The 15,021-nt window shown below is 34.7% G+C and overlaps 1 protein-coding gene across 18 annotated transcripts in view; it reads left to right on the top strand.

Moving 5' to 3' along the window:
* Positions 1-15,021, top strand: part of ANKS1B (ankyrin repeat and sterile alpha motif domain containing 1B) — a 280,349-nt gene that overhangs the window by 15,650 nt on the left and 249,678 nt on the right. For all 18 annotated transcript variants that reach the window (XR_015750096.1, XM_087968144.1, XM_087968143.1 and 15 more), the window contains exon 3: positions 8,195-8,351. Coding sequence is in view for 17 of the 18 variants with exons in the window: in XM_087968144.1 (XP_087824270.1) it covers positions 8,195-8,351 (157 nt within the window). In the remaining variant the exon portion in view is untranslated. The remainder of the gene's footprint in view (positions 1-8,194; positions 8,352-15,021) is intronic.

Genomic DNA, 15,021 nt, shown 5'->3' with positions numbered 1-15,021 from the left:
AAAAAAAGAATGTGCAGATGTCCCAAACTTGTAATATTTCCCAAACTTCCATCCTATTTCCAATCATTATTACTATTTGTTGTCCTTCCATATTTTCCTGTTGTTTTCTCTTTTGTTATGCTTTTTTTCTCATGCTAAGTTTGCATCTGATCCTTACTTGCTTCTGGTTTATAGGCCAAAGGGTTCTACTTTAGGAGTTTTCCAATTCCAGGAACATTCTATGAACATTAGCAGATTTAAACTTGATACTCTTTCCATAAATATATCCTCTTACTTGACAGCAATTCTTGTAAGGAAACCAGTTCAGTGGGTGATAAGGTGGCTAAACAAGTAGGACATTGTGTCTTCAGGGCACAATCTACTGATATTCAAAACTGGTGACTTTCCTGCCTGGCTATAATTGTATAATAATTGTATATATGATACAATATACAATATACAATTATTATATGATATAATAATTGTATATAATTGCATATATAATTGTATATATGACTTTGGAATTGAGGAGATTTTTCAGGTGTCCAGCCTTGTACATTTAACTATTCTATCACAGGCTTTGCTTTCAGCTCAATTATGAATTTCAACTTTGGTCACCTTTCTGGTACTATCTTCAGTATTAGTAATGCAACATAAGTTGTTAGGCTGACTTACAACACTGCAGAGAAACCAATTCATTTGTCTGTCTTGTAGCCTGAAAGCAAGACTATTTCATTATTCTTCTGTAGTGCTTAATAGTGAAGTAGAACAAAACAAAAGGAAACAAATTGCATATAAACATGTGTACTAGGAATGGACATTTTCTTAATGTCAACATTTTCAGCACTGACAACTTTAATTCCTCTTATAGCAGCATTTAAACTGAAATTCTTTTGTCAATAGTCCAACTCCATAGGTTTCATTTCAGTTCTCTTCATTAATTCCAGTGCTTGATAGGATTTTTCCAGTCCTTGAACTTTCACATTTCAATGACAGTCAGCCTGTGAAGGAGAATTTTTTTAAAAAATTGATTGCTTAGCATTTGCCATTCATTTCTATAGTATTGACTTGCTCACTCCATTTGATAGCTCATTCTAATGTTTTTGGGAGATTAGAGATTATACCCAGATTTGTTATACTTCCCTAGAAGTATTATTTAGATTACCTAGATTCTAAATTTGGGGTGGGGTGGGGTGAGGGCAACATAGCAGGGACAAATGCAACTTTGCTTTTGTTGCTCTACTTCTCAGAGCTGCTTTTCTCATTCTCCTTCTCAGAGCTGGGGCTGAAGTTCTGCAGGCATTGAGAATTGAAGAGATACTGTCCTAGAGAGTACTATGAGTCCTATTCAAGATGTAGGTAAGGCTGGTAAAAGTTGTCATGATTGTGCTGACATTCAGCCATAGACATAAGGTGGTTTCACCTTTATCCAGACTGTTAGCATAGAGCACTTTGATCAATCAATTATCTTTGTACTTGTCTCCAAAGGAGTTTACCCAGGAACTGTTACTGATGTTTCATAATGAGACCTGTTATTTAATATTTTGCCATGGTAAATTGCTGATAGCAAGTTCTGCAATTTGGAGAAAATGAACAGACAAATGAGCTGAAAGTAAACATGTTCACTCCAAAATGAATCTCTGAAAATGGTGAGATCACCACCAGCATCTCCCAGATTAGGTCTTTCCTAAAATTTACTTTGGAGAACATTTTTAATCTTATATAGTTAACCTGATTAATGATAGCTGTAATTAACTAAATTTATAATCTAGATTTAGTTCTCTGCTGCTAAAAGATAATGTTAACAATACACACCAGAACAGGTGCTTAACCTTAAAACCTGGTTAGGGCAGATTGATCACAGATTTGAATTAAATTATATGAAGAGTGCCTAAGCTTCTTGCCAGAAAATGAACAAGAGAGAGAACATAATTATTCTGAGAGAATCTGATGTCCCAAACAGGTTTTATACTTGCCTATATCTATATGGAAGTGGAAGACAATAACTCTGGATTGGTGATTCCAGCAATGTTGGATTCCATTCTGGCTCAGACAAATCCAGCAATCCCCAAGGAATCCTTGCCTACCCCTATAGCCTGCTTCTAGATTCTGTAGTTCAGCAACCCAGTCTTAAGTAGAAGTGGATGATAAAGATCCAGTAGCACAGATTGAGTTCCATAGGTAAGAGGCTTGACAAAGAGAAGGTCAAAAGAAGAGCAAACTCTAATGAGGTTGTAGCTTATCTGTACATTTGGGTGGAGGCTTGGCATTGCTGATTTATTGGCTTCAGTCCTTGGGAGAAAATGCAAAGAACAACTTTCCAAGTCTCAGTCTTGGGTTTATCTTGTTGTGCTATGCTTGGAAATCTAGATTCCATTCTATCCTGTTTCCTGTCTCTCCCCTCAGATTTGTTGCTTGGTTATTCAGTTTCTTGTCTTAATCTATACTAAATCTGTTGACTACATTTACAGTTGCTGTTCTAAGATACTGGTAAAGAGGACTTTCTGCTTCCAAAATATTGTTTTGCCTGAGTTCCTTTATTGCTCAATTGTGGCAATAATCCAGCCTGCTAGCTTGTTGGCTGGCAGCCATCAAGACCAGCATAGAAAAGTAGGTTAAATGTGTTTAAAATGTGGGTAGGTGTAAATTCCTACTCAAATAGTAACTGTCACTGCCTGGAATAGAATGGAAAAGAAGAGACTTCTCATTAAGTTCTGCCACCTCTTTCCTTACACATTGAAACTATATCTAGGGGCTGCCATTGTCAATCTACTGTGATCTTTCTTATCTCCTTTGGAGAATGTCTTTTTATTTTGTTTATATGTATCATAATATTATGTGGAACAGTTTCTTCCTAAATAACGGATATACTGTAAAGTTCACTTCAATTTTTCCTGCCAGTACATTTTGTTCTGGAATCTGGTATTTTATTTCTTTTCCAGGAATAAGCAATATAGTACAATTAATTCCATCAGGTGGTAGGCCTGGACCATTTGAATTCTAGCTACTTAACTATCCTAAAGAGGTTCAGTGGTTTATATCTTATCCTGGCTATAAGGGACATGAACATTTTCCTATTTACATAAACATTTCACAGGGTGAGTTCAGCAAGCAATTTAGATGTACGTAGTATTATTTATATAGGTAACACTAAAATATACTAACTTTTATTTACTTACTAAGCTGTGCCAAATATATTCCTGTAGGTTTTTTTTATTTCTGTTTCATGGCAGTCCATCAGAATATATTAAAAACTATTAGTTTCTATTTCCTGGAGAACCCTGCATTTTGTCAGTTGTGTTTGTTCTATACCAATATCACACGAATGCACAGAACTAATTTCAATCAAGATTCTCAGAAAGGCATTATTTTTAGTCAACTTTCCTGTTCCTTCTGGATCAGTCTGTTCTTGTCTTTTCTGGCTTCCTTTTCAGCCATTGAATCTGCTCGGAGCTATCCATTTATTGCTCAGCAGTCCTCCTCCTCCTCCCCCCCCCCATGAGAATGCTTTATGATAGAGTTACTCAGTCATAGTGTTTAGAAATATAAAAACTTAGAAAACTGACAGCAGTATAAGATGTAGTGCTCATCTGGATGTGGATTGCTGATGGCAAGGTGTTTTGGTCTTTTTTGTTCCCTTTTTGCACAGTATGCAGATGTTGTTTATGTCTGGGTGTCTATTGGTGGCCAATTTGTCAGAGTGCCAGGCTTCCAGGAATTCCCTAGTGTTTTTGGACTTGGCTTGGTCTAGGGTAGCCACAGTTTCCCAACTGAAACTATGCTCAAGTCTGTCTTTATGTTGTGACTTCATTAAAACTTCACCAAAAAGTGCCTGACCACTCAACCCAACTTGCAGTCAGAAGATATGATGAAAATTCTTTAATTTCACAACATATGAACATAGATTAACATCAGAGCAACAGTCAAGAAATAAACAATATCCCAGTCAAGGAACTACCCAAAAGCTAACAGTAAACAGCTCAGACAAAGAACCTCCAAGACCCCACCCATCAACCCTGCCAGGGCTAGCCACTAAAATATAAACTGAGGGCAAATCCCATTCCTTACTAGCACTGATGTTACCTAGTTTGGGTGATGAATTGTCTTCAGTAAAATAACCAAGCTCAGAGAGTACCAAGAATCCCTTGTTTCAATTGTAAGCTACAAATATTCTCCTTTATTGCTAAGCCTAGAATATGATTTCCTCTTGTTGGACATTTTACTAACTGTTTTAGAAAGGCACCTTTTAAAGCTGCCAACATATCCCTGCTCCTGCTTGTAAGTACAATTGGAAGATTCCAGATAAGGTTAGGCTTTAGAAATATTTGAATCCTCCATTATCAGCCTGCTTAAATAACATTGCTACCATTGTTTATCTGAACAAACAATATCCAGAATTTTGATGTATTTAGTCCAGGATGTCTAAAATGAGTGTTACCATGCAGTGGGTGCTTATCATAGTGCACTGAAAAAAGAAAAACCCTTTAAGCTTTACCCATATAATATTTTCTTGAATTTGTGAAGCATGGGAAAATCAGAAGTCGAAACAGTTCAAATGAATATATTATTTATTGCTGTTTACAAGTATCTGAACTAGTAACGGTTAAAGCAAATTGGAGTAGATGAGAGTCAATGGAATTCAAGGTGGGATGGGCTTAGATCTCTTGGGGCATGAAGGGATTCAAGAATGATGATGTGTTTGATGCCCCCCTCAGGCTGAACCTGCTCATCTCCTACAGAATTATTGTAAATTATTGTGAATTGTTGAATGATTGTGAAAGTAACATCCTTGTCAGAAATCTTGCCATTCATAATAATGCAGTCTTGCAGACTCCAATCTTTTCAATAGCCATTCCCATGAGGAAGAAATGTTCTTGTCACGTACACAGTTTACCACAGACCATTGTTTTGCTGAAAACAGAAAAGCTAATGCTGTTTTAGAATTACAAGCAAAATGCCACAGAAATAACTGGATCAAGACTGGAAAAAAACATGTTTACCATTTCTTTGCCGCCTCTGATTCAAGCTTTGAATCCCAGAAAAAGAAAAGTCAAAGTAGAAGCAAACAAGATCCTTTACTTCAAAAGGATTTTATACAGGGGTGGGATTCAATTTTTTTAACAACCATTTCTGTGGGCGTGGCTTAGGTGGTGGGCATGGCTTGGTGGTCATGTGACTCGGTGGACATGGCTTGGTGGTCATGTTATTGGCCGGGTGTGGCCAACTCAATATCACTCACATCAAGGCATGCGTCTCCTCGCCTGGCTTCTCATGACTGTGGGGATGCTGCAACAGTTGTAAGTGTGAAAAATGATCATAAGTCACTTTTTTCAGTGCCATTGTAACTTTGAATGGTCACTCCATACAAGCAAAGTACCAGCAAAGGAGGGGGAAAAAACTCCAGAGACGTTCCAGAGACAGGAAGTCTAGTCCTGCCAAGAATGTAATAAGGGTTAACGGAGAGGCAGTGTCTGTTAGCAACACCAGAATGTTTCCTTTCTGCCTTCCTTACAGGATTAGGCCAGTAATTTCTTCTAACAACCTGTTCTCAGAACTGCTTAGAATGTTAACAACCGGTTCTAGCGAATAGGTGCGAACCAGTAGAATCCCACTCCTGATTTATAGCTGTAGAAAAAGATACAGCATTCTAACCAGGAATTTGCACTAGATTTGTGATTTGTATTTATGTCATGCTAAAGTGTACAGGTTTTTTATCCATAAAGGTTGACTGAAACCATATTCAAAAAGGTATTCTTTTTGCCTCTAGGATATTCTTGATATCTATAATACTTTGTAATAGTCTTAGTAGAGAACATTTACTTTGTAGCAGACTAGTGCCATCTTGTGACCTACCTGGAACACTTCTTTTTGGGGGGAAATTTTGTTTTAATAGTAGAAGAGCTAGTTTTGGTTACCTACTTGGGTAATGAAACATCTGCAAAAAAAGAAGCAAACTTGAATCTGTCTACTCAGTAAGATCTAGTAAAAAAAGGATTGCTACATTCCCCACATTTGGAAGAATGTCATCTACAATGATTCATTGCTTGAACCTTCTTAGAGTTGTCTTACATGTCTGAAACTATTTTCAGGTACAAGTGGTCATTGGTTAATGACTACTCATTCAGCAGTGGTTCAAACTTGCAATGGCACTTAATAAATTATATTTATGACTGATTCTCAGAGGCCCATCCATTGCAGCTTCCTTGCAGTCATTTGGTCAACATTTGCAACTTTCTTTGCAGGCTTCCAAGAAGCAAATAAGTTGACAGGAGGTCATATAATGACTGTGTGACATCCTTACTAATGGTCAATAGTGATTCACTTACTGGAAACTTTGAGTGCTGGAATTGCTGTTGCAAAATGGTACAGTCATGTGATGTCATACTTTAAGGCCACATCACTTAGTGATGGCAATTCTAATGCCAATTGCCATTGTTAATCAAGGACTATTTGTATTTAGATCATATTCTTTGTGTTATTATTTTTGAACTACTGACTGTTCATGGCTGTTCAGAGAAACATTTGGGGATGCTTGAAGATTCTGCTACCAAACATTAACACATCAGGGACGCATATTATACATATAATTATTTTTATGTTTTAATTTTTGTTATTATCAACAAGCTGTTAATCTTCAGAAATTGAGTAAAATATAACTTGAATGAATGGACTGTAGTGGAATCACTGGCTAAAGTAGAGGGGGTTCCTCTAGGGGGAGTAAAGAGACATTCTTGTTGGAATTGATTCAGGAGAGGTAATGTCTATGGTCAAGACAGATAGTTTTTGTAATATAAGTGATCTACAATAAAATATCTATATGGGCCTATTCACAAATAGTTCTGGCTGCAGGTATCTGACATGGATGGATTAATGGATGAATATTGGTTTTTTACTGACTTTCAGAAATAAATTTTGTTTTATTTATCATATTTTGTTTGCAATGTACTCTGTTTTGGTACATTCAATCTTTTTATCTCTACTGCTCATATTAAATATTTCCAAAATATAACTTAATAGGGAATCTAATATAGGTCTTGAAGGGTACTGGAAAAAAGATAGTGAAGAAAAATCTGGTACTTCAAAAGATCAAAGGAAGGGAATCAAAATGTGATCAGGGAATTAGGGTCTTGAAAAAAAAGGTATATGCAAAAAAGAAGTAGAATTGGAATATCAGGATCGAATCATACGTCGCTTGTCAGCATGCAATAACCGTCAAGTATCAACAATTGTACCAAAAAAGAGTATAAGAGATAAAACTAGTTTTCAGGGCCAGGGAAGTAGTGAGGAATGAAGAACAGGCCAGAATTTATTACCATTACTGAACAATCAAACTATTATACACCAAATCTGATAAAAATTATGTTGCTCAGGAGAGGTTCACCAGGAGCAGGAACTTTTTCTGTAACCCTTCTTGTCCAAGAAGATCCAGTGGCCAGCAATAACATAGGGAAATCATACATTCCTTCTATATGTGAGAACTTTGATACCCAGAATTCCCAGCAATTATTTATGGCAGGGGTCCCCAGCCCCCGTTCTGCAGTCAAGTACTGGTCCATGGCCTGTTGGGAACCAGTCTGCAAAAGCGGCAGGCACGTGCATGAAACCATCCCCTTTCCATTCTCCCATACTGCTGCCACCGCTGCCAGTCTGAGACCTGGAAAGGTTGGGGATGCCGGTTTTGGTGCCTAGTTATAAACAACTACTTGAAATTCAATGGTTCATAAAACAAAATGCCAATCTTAGCAATTCTTTGTAGCTGGAGGATAGCTCACAGAACTTATAAGAGTGACCTTTTTTTTTTTTACTATTATATAATTGAAGGAAGATAGGAGTTTCAAAATCTTTAGCTATGAACTTCTAGCATGAAACATTTCTGTAATTCCTGTGATTTATATTTGTTTTGTAATATGATATTTAACTATTAACTAACAACTTCCAAATTAAAGCATGTCTCAAGAGAGTAAACCTTGTATGAATATACTGTATAATTCCTAATCTCTTATTCAGTGATGATTTAAAGAGTATGATGATTATAATCATTATAGTCATTTCTAAATTTCTTAAACACATCTGCTTCCTGCTTCTTAGCATTGATGACAGTGTCGTAAGAATAATTTTGTGGTTGTTTTGGTATATTTTGTCGGTATATGCTATAAATTCACAGTTTTGTAAAGGAATCTGTCAATCCTTAGTGCATTTTTAAAATATTTTTCAGGGATGTAGTTATCAAATTACTTCAATATGAAGCATCCACTAATGTGGCAGATAATAAAGGGTATTTTCCTATACACTTGGCTGCTTGGAAAGGAGATGTAGAGATTGTGAAGATTCTTATCCATCATGGGCCATCACATTCCAGAGTGAATGAACAGGTGATATTATTAAATGTATTTGTTTATACCTTCAGCAAACACAAGTAAGTATCCTTTTGTTCTTACAGAAATATGACTGGATTCATATGAAGTTCCTTCACGACAAAACATTATTTATCTGGGTAAGGGTTATATGGATGAGAGGTTTTATACAATATAGAACAAGTTTGCAAACATCTGACATCAAAATAGATATTTTTTTTTGGTAATTACTATGATATTGTATTTAGTTCAGTCTTTTTTAACTGATATTTATTTCATCATTGAGATAATAAAAATAATATTTGGAACAAGTGCTACTGATTTTTATAGGTTGGTTGTGCTACAGAGAAGCATTGTAATTCCATGCTGTAAATGAATAGCAAAATTCTATTGTTATGCTAACAGTTTTGTATCTTAAAATCAAAAGAGACTGAAGAGTAGGTCAATTAAATTGACACTGGCATGTTTTTGTAAAAATTTTTATCAAAAATTTTAAAAACTGAGAACATGTAACAACTTTACTATCTTTAAAGATTTGTAAGCTCTGCAAAATGTTAATGTCCCCCAACCATCTTATATACAACAATATTGGTTATTAAATACTCTGGTAGCATTTCATAAAATGAGATAAGATGTGTGTACTATTCAAATCTCATTAATTTGATTAGAATTTATTTGAATGGCTGCTTATTTCAACTAAATGACACTGGGCAACTAACAATAGATCAAAACAATCCAATAAAATAAATTAAGAACCAATATAAAGACAGATATAAAAACTATCTACAATCAATTTAAAAAAACCATGATCAGCAGTATGATCTATTCTATTAGATATGAGCAGTACGATCTATTTTATTAGAGTGCAGCAGATATAATCCTAGAAATGTACTACCACTTCAATGTAGTCCCTTAGAGTGATATTAAAACAACAAAAATTCTTACTGGCTTTTCTCTCTTTCAAAACTCTCAGTATTATCAGACAATGTGTTCTAGAAATGTATACCATTGGCATTACAGTACTGTTTTCTAAAGAGTTTGTGTCTAGAAAATATTATAGGCATAATAGGATGGCAAAGGGTAAGCTGTTAGTACTTTAAACTGATGGAGGTAAAAGACTTAAGTTTTTTGCATCTGTGCCTATTACTGTATAAGACCATTAAGAGGCAAGGAAACTGTTCTAATCATCCTTCTTCCTTTCTACTAAAATATATTTAGGAAAAGCTCGAAAAAATAAACATACTGTAAATCTGATGAATCTGGAGAACTTTTCAAGTATATTTAATATAAATGAAATTTACAAAATGGAAAGTTTGAGTATTTGGCTTGTTTGTCAGATTTCTAGTTGAAAAGATGTAGAATGTGTCACCTGTTTAAACAAACTTTTATTTCATTGTTAAATTGAAAAAAAAAGGATTCAGAATACTATTTTTACATATTTCCTATAGTTTTGGTGTAAGATCATCTAATGTAAAGTTTCAGAATGTTGAATATAACATTTATTCCCAGGAATTGTAGCCATAGAATGTAGTAGCTGCTTTTTTATAGGCATGTGAAAAAGAAAGAAAAATATATGAAAAAAAGTAACTGTATCTGAAATTATAGTTTACCTTTGGTCGCTTTTTAAAAAACCAGGTTGCTAAATTGCAAGTACTGGACAAATTATAAATTAAAATCAGGAAACAAGTGATAAGTGTTATTTACGACAAGGAATTTAATGTTAGAACAAAGAAATAACAGTATATTCATAAACAATCATTGGGCAGGCAACTGTGATGTTTACTAGGCAAAATGTTTCAGTATAAGTAAACAACTATGTGAATCAGCAGAAAAAGATGTGTGAAGTATAGAAGGATTTTCTTGGTTTGTTATATATAAATGAGGGATCAGGTTTAAACGTAAATTTGTTACACAAGTATTTGAACTTGACATTTTAAACAATTGCTTAGAAATTATGTTGAAATACAATTCCTGATTCACATATAACAAGCCAGGAATCTGCTAATCATATCAGGATCTATTACTATTCTGAAATATGGATGAAGAAAACAAGGCCCTTTTTTGTTGTATATTTTATTTAGTGTGTTTATATATTGCCAATATCATAAGGACTCACTGTATAAAACTAAATATAAAGCTGTTAAAACTCTAAAATTAGTAATGCAACTTGATAGAAATGAGCCTAGCATCTATATTAACTGAGCATGTCAATTCTTAAAAATAATAAATCTTGCTAAATTGAGAGATCTGTGTAAAAACTTGGTTATTAGGCCTTTTTAAATATTATCCAGGAAGGTGCTGTCCAGTTTTCTGGGGACACGATATAACATAGGAATAGAATGGAATTTAAAAAACACCAAGCTCTTCTCCCCACTGCCATTTCACGGAAGGAGATATCTTTGGTGGTACTTTTTACAGTTTACATTTTATTTCTGAAATGTTTTGGAGATACGTGAAAATTATGACACATTTTAATATATCCATTGAAATAATTTTAGCACAGACATTATCTTAAGAACACAAGTATTCATAAACTATAAACTATATGATAAATAATAAACTGATATAAAGTTTTTGAAAATGCTTTAAAATCAAAACAGCAATAACCACAATTCAATAATAGGGGAACAGATATTTACAGAGAATAGTAGGACACATGCAGGCTGGAATGATTAACTCTCAAATTCAAGAATTTTTATCTAGTCCAGAAAGGCATTTTAGCAGCAATTGTATCTCTTGAGAGATGGCATTTCAAGTAGAAGTACCACATCTTGTTTATTATCTCAAATATAAAGAGAGGTAAGCAAGATCTTCAACTAAAATAAATTTAAGGTTTAAATTTATGTTTACTTGAGAAGACTTTTTACTCTTTTTAATAAATAAATATTAGTGCAGAATTATATTCTGACTTTAAGTCTTTTATAATCCCATTGACATTTGTTTTATGTGAAGAATCACATAAACTAGGTTCATATTATAATAATCTTTAATGCATTACATATGGAAATTAGAGAAGTTTCAAAAACCGTTTCCTGTTTTCTATTCTTTTCTTGTCCTTTACGTGTCTTGCTCTATAAATCTGTTGTTTTCTATCTTCCTTATTTCTGTCTTTCTTTCTTCTTGCTTTCTACTTTCCCTCCCTCTTCCTTTTTCTCTTAGGGTCAACTCAGCAGTTGCAGTAGAACTGCAATAGAGGGGTTTTATCAATGACATTGACAAAAGGTTGAAATTGACTAGACACTCTCAGTTTTAGTCAGTTTCAATCAGCACCTTGAGTCCCAGGTAAAGTTATCCTGAATTTTGCTGGAACATGCTCTTTGCAAGTATTTTTCATGTACATTGAATTGGGTAACATGTACTGTATAACCCATGCTCAATGTGTGCTTTTCCAAATACATATTTTATTCCTGTAATTTATATACATGAATTATTAAAATAACCATGTATGAGAAATTGAATACCTCATTGCATATTTAAATCAAGCAATTATGCATGCATGGCTTATAAAATATATTCATTATGCTTGTGGCTAAGACTGTTCAGCTACATATTTTCTGGCAAAAATCTATATTGCAAAAATATAATTAAATTGGGAAAGCCAATACTTCTATACAAACACAGTACTTTTTGTTACTTGTGTTAAATATAATATCTATTCAATGTAAACAATTGTAATAACACAGTTGAAATGATAGGACTAAAATAAAGTTTGTTAAGATACTAGTGGTCATGATTTGCAATTTTTAATATCTTTATATTGAAAAATGATTTAGAAGAAGAGTAAGAATTTGATATTGGTCTTAAGAGAATTGATGAAATTAAAGTATAACTTATTTTTAAAATACTTCTATAGATTAAAAGTATAAATCTGGATTGTTCTTTTCCTGAAAAATAATGGCTGATCATTGTATGGATATTTGATTATATTTATAAGTGACCCCAACTCTACAGCTTTCCAACAATAAGAATTATTTCAACATATGTGAAACTGAAAATATAATACTTTTCATATCTCTTTTTGTAAGTTCATGTTCTTAAAGAGACATGTTTAATTTTAAATTTGACAAGCAGAAATATTTATCTACTCATCTAGATGTTTTTTAAAAAATATTATTGTTACTAGTAATGCTCTGGAATCAAAGATGTTTCCATTTGCTCTAAATATTAAGCAATATTTTTTAAATTTGATATTCTAAAATAGAACTAGCATCAATAATGTACTATTTAAAGTAAATTACATCAGTTATTTAGGAAATGTATATAGCCACTTATATCACCAAAGTGGCTTTAGGCAGTGCACAGAAAGTTAAAATCAAAACCAAAACCAAACAGTTAGAATTAAAAAAAAATATTAGAAAAACAGTGACACAATACCATCCACGATCAAGAAAAATCCCTGCTTTGAATCACTAACACACCAACCAACCAATCAAACCAGACTTATTGAATCACCTGGAACAAATGCCTGTGGGTAAATCCAAGTTTTTGAACATCTTCCAAAAGGGCAACAGAATTGGGGCCATCCAGATCTTGGGGGCGGGGGGGGGGGAGATACTATTCCACAGGACAAGATCTATGATAAAGGAAATCTGATTGCTAGGTACTACAAGACAAGGTCCTGGAGAATAGCAACGATGCTGATTCTGATAATCAGAGACAGGCAGTCTCTGGAGAATAACAGCAATCCGATTCTGTGCTATGTAGAGCTTTACAGATGATAGCCAATACCTAAAGTCGTACATCACCTTGTATTGCACCTAGAACCTCAATGGAAGACAATGCAGCTCACAAAGCAGGGGTATTAAATTGGCATATCATGGAATGCCCCAAACCATCAGCTGTTGTACTTTGAACTGCTTCCAGTTTTTCAAGGATAGAGTCATCTAGACTACATTAATGTAAAACCCACCAAGAAGTGCATAAGGCATTTATGACTGTAAATAGGGCATCCCAATCCAGAACTGGGCTCAATTGGTTCGCAAGGTGAACTTCTGTAAAGGCCTTTCTAGCCAGACTACATCTCCTCTTCAAGCAGGAATGGTGAGTCTGGGGAAACCCTCAAATTGTGCTCTAGCCTAAAGATGGAACATCTGTAGATTTGAGGGTCAGGTGTATATCTTAAAACCCATAATCACTCAGTCTCATCAGCTGAACTGAAATCTGTTCTTCTCCATCCAGGCTTCCATGGCTTCTGGGCACTGATAGCATCATTTAGTCAGTTCAGGACAATGATATATACTTGAATATCATTGCTGTATTGTTGATATCTCACCCAGTTTTCATGGATGATCTCCCCAGGAGTTTTATGGAGATGTTAAATAGGAATAGGGAATGAACACAGCCACAAGGAACCTTGTGAAGCAGGGTATTCAGCCATGGAACTCTTCCCACCTACCTGAAGGAAGGAGAACTAGTGCAACAGCATCTTCTGAGCTGACTCAGAAGGAAACCATGATTGATATTATCAAAGGCCACTGAGAGACTTAGGGCCAAGATGGATACATTACCTCTATCCTAAGTCTATCAAAGGTTGATCAATATTGTCTGATGCTATTACCAGAACTGAATCCTGATTGAAAGATGTGCAGCTAATTTGTTTCTTCCAGGACCATGTGGAGATGCAGGACAACAAACTTCTCAACAACCATTGAGGAGATGGGCAACATATACATTTATAATAAATAAATAAAATAAAACTTGAAAAGGGAAAGTTGGAAATTGGATGAGAATTGTCCAGTTCAACAATGGCTTCTTTAAGAAAAAATGAATGATTGCCTCTTTCAAAGCATACCTTCCACAAAAAGGCATTCACTACCACATGGATTCAACCAATGTCACTTCCTGGGAAGACTTGACTAGACAAGAGCATCAGATTATTTAAACAAATATTGTAAGCAATATTGTACATTGACATGAGATGGAGAAATATATCCAATATTTATTTATTGGTTATTTAGTGTTTATTTACTTAATCAGTTAACAGAATAATAGAGTTGGAAGGGACTTTGGGGGTCTTCTAGAATCTAGACCAATCCCCTGCTCAAGCAGAAAACCCTATACCAGACAAATGGTTGGCCAATCACTTCTTTAAAACCTCCAGTATTGGGGCACTCACAACTTCTGGAGGTATTCCATTGATTATTCTAATTGTCAGGAAATTTCTCCTTAGTTCTAGGTTGGTTCTCTCCTTGATTAGTTTCCATCCATTGTTTCTTGTCTTGCCTTCAGGTGCTTCTAGTCCGTCTTTTTGTTAATACTGAGTTCCTGCCACAGATCTTCATATGTTTTAGGCTTCAGTCCCCTAATTATCTTTGTTGCTCTTCTCTACACTCTTTCTAGAGTCTCAATATCTTATTTATATTGTGGCAACCAAAATTGGATGCAATATTCCAAGTGTGGTCCTACCAAGGCATTATAAATTGATGTTAACACTTCACATGATCTTGATTCTATCTCTCTGTTAATGCAGCCTAGGACTGTGTTGGCATTTTTGGTAGCTTCAGGCTCATATTTAAGGGATTGTCCACTAGGACTCCAAGGGAGCTCTCATAATTACTACTATTGAGCCTGGTACCACCTATTCTATACCTGTGAATTTCGGGATTTTTGCCTACATGTAGAACCTTTCTTTTCTCATCATTGATGAGAGTCTTCCTAAGTATAGATGTCAGGCTAATAGGTCTCCTGG

This window comes from Notechis scutatus, chromosome 6 (genome assembly GCF_049901735.1).
Source record: "Notechis scutatus isolate UNSWTSFEM ecotype Mainland chromosome 6, rNotScu1.2, whole genome shotgun sequence".
Classification (NCBI taxonomy): Eukaryota; Metazoa; Chordata; class Lepidosauria; order Squamata; family Elapidae; genus Notechis; species Notechis scutatus.
This window is presented reverse-complemented; position numbering and strand designations above follow the sequence as displayed.